Raw genomic sequence first — 1,419 nt, 5'->3', positions numbered from 1 at the left:
CCTCGGGGTGTTCTCACAGTCAGAGGAGTCAACACTGACAAGCTGGGTGCCAAGGGTTCAAGGGGAAGGAAGGGGGTGCACAGGTGGAGCCAGGGGTCTTTCGAATGGGGGACCCAGAACGGTAGGTTCAAGTCTCTGCACTTTTCGTCTACACCCACAGCATGTACAACAGGCAGCGAGAACCTGGATGAAAAAAGTGGGCTTCGGTTAATGATATTTTATCACTATTGGTTCATGAATGTTAACAAACGCACCACCATTGCGCGATGTCAGTAATAGGGGAAATGGGCGAGATATGGAGACTGTCTACTTACTTCCTACTTATTTTTTTCTGTAAACCTAACTGCTAAAAAAAAAAAAAAATCTGTCTCGTAAAAACAAAAACAAAAACAAAAACATGCTAAGAGGCCCCGTGCAGTGGGAGCCACCAGCGTTCCTCGCTTTTACGCCCCATCGTCACCCGACCCTTGTTTATGCACCTGGCCTGAGGACTCGGAGCCGGAGCCTCGGGAGCTGGGCTCTTGTCCTAGCTGTCCCCAAAGCGCCGGCTCCCAGCATCAGCCCCTGGCTTTGCCAGGCGCAGGGCCCCCGGCGCGGGCCCGAGCCAGGGATTTATGAGGCCACAGCGCCCCCTGCTGGCCCCACTCGACCGCCCGGAGCCTGGGCCACGCGGGACTCCCCGACTGTGCCTCGCTTGCGCCCGGTGCTCGTCCTGCAGGCGATGTTCAGCTTGTCACAGGTAACGACACGGAAAAGCTCGAACGTTCGTGACTTTATTGCGGAAAAGCCCCGCAGTGCCGGAGCCGGGGGACCCAGTCTGGCTGCTGCAGCGGGGCAGCGCGGGGTCCCAGCAGGGCGCAGCGGCGGGCACGCGACCAGAGGCGGCGACTCCTCGGTCAGGGCCCAGCACGGGGGCCTTACGTGATGACAGTGGCTTACTAGTCCTGAACACCTTACTGGGGCTTAGTACTCCGGGTGACCGTGCGAGGTCACTGTTACAGCCCTCTTTACAAATGAGGCGGCACAGAGAGGCCGCGTAACTCGCCCGAGGGCACACAGTCGGTGAAGGAGTCCGTCCGGGGACCCTCTGCGAAGCTGCCTCTGCCCGCTGGCTTCCGGGTCTGAGAAATGGGCACAGCCGACCCCCTCGCTTTCGCGGCCCGTCTGGGCTGGCACGGGAGTCGGGGTCGTCCGCGCAGAGGTGGGCATGGGGCACAGGCGGGCGCGGCTGGCTAGGGCTGCAGCTGACCCTGTTGTCCCACGTTCCTGTTTACCCCCACCAATCACGCCCCCTAGCACCAGGTTCTTGGTCAGGCAGTTTCCTCCTTCCAGTACCCTGGTGTGACCAGGTCCTGGAGGAGGTCAGAAGCCCCACAATTTCTGGAGCCCCCACTGTCTGGGACAACAGAGTTCCACCTC

General features: G+C 60.1%; 1 protein-coding gene across 1 annotated transcript in view; it reads right to left on the bottom strand.

Annotated features, from left to right (window-relative positions):
• Positions 1–526: 526 nt before the first annotated feature.
• Positions 527–1,419, bottom strand: part of LOC105532600 — a 5,924-nt gene continuing 5,031 nt past the window's right edge. Inside the window, 3 exon segments of the mRNA XM_011970775.1 lie at positions 527–712; positions 764–1,006; positions 1,009–1,336. Of these exon segments, the coding sequence (XP_011826165.1) occupies positions 527–712; positions 764–1,006; positions 1,009–1,336 (757 nt within the window).

This window comes from Mandrillus leucophaeus, unplaced genomic scaffold (genome assembly GCF_000951045.1).
Source record: "Mandrillus leucophaeus isolate KB7577 unplaced genomic scaffold, Mleu.le_1.0 Scaffold97, whole genome shotgun sequence".
NCBI classification, from domain to species: domain Eukaryota; kingdom Metazoa; phylum Chordata; class Mammalia; order Primates; family Cercopithecidae; genus Mandrillus; species Mandrillus leucophaeus.
The sequence above is the reverse complement of the archived record's forward strand: the minus strand, read 5'-3'. Positions and strand labels throughout refer to the sequence as shown.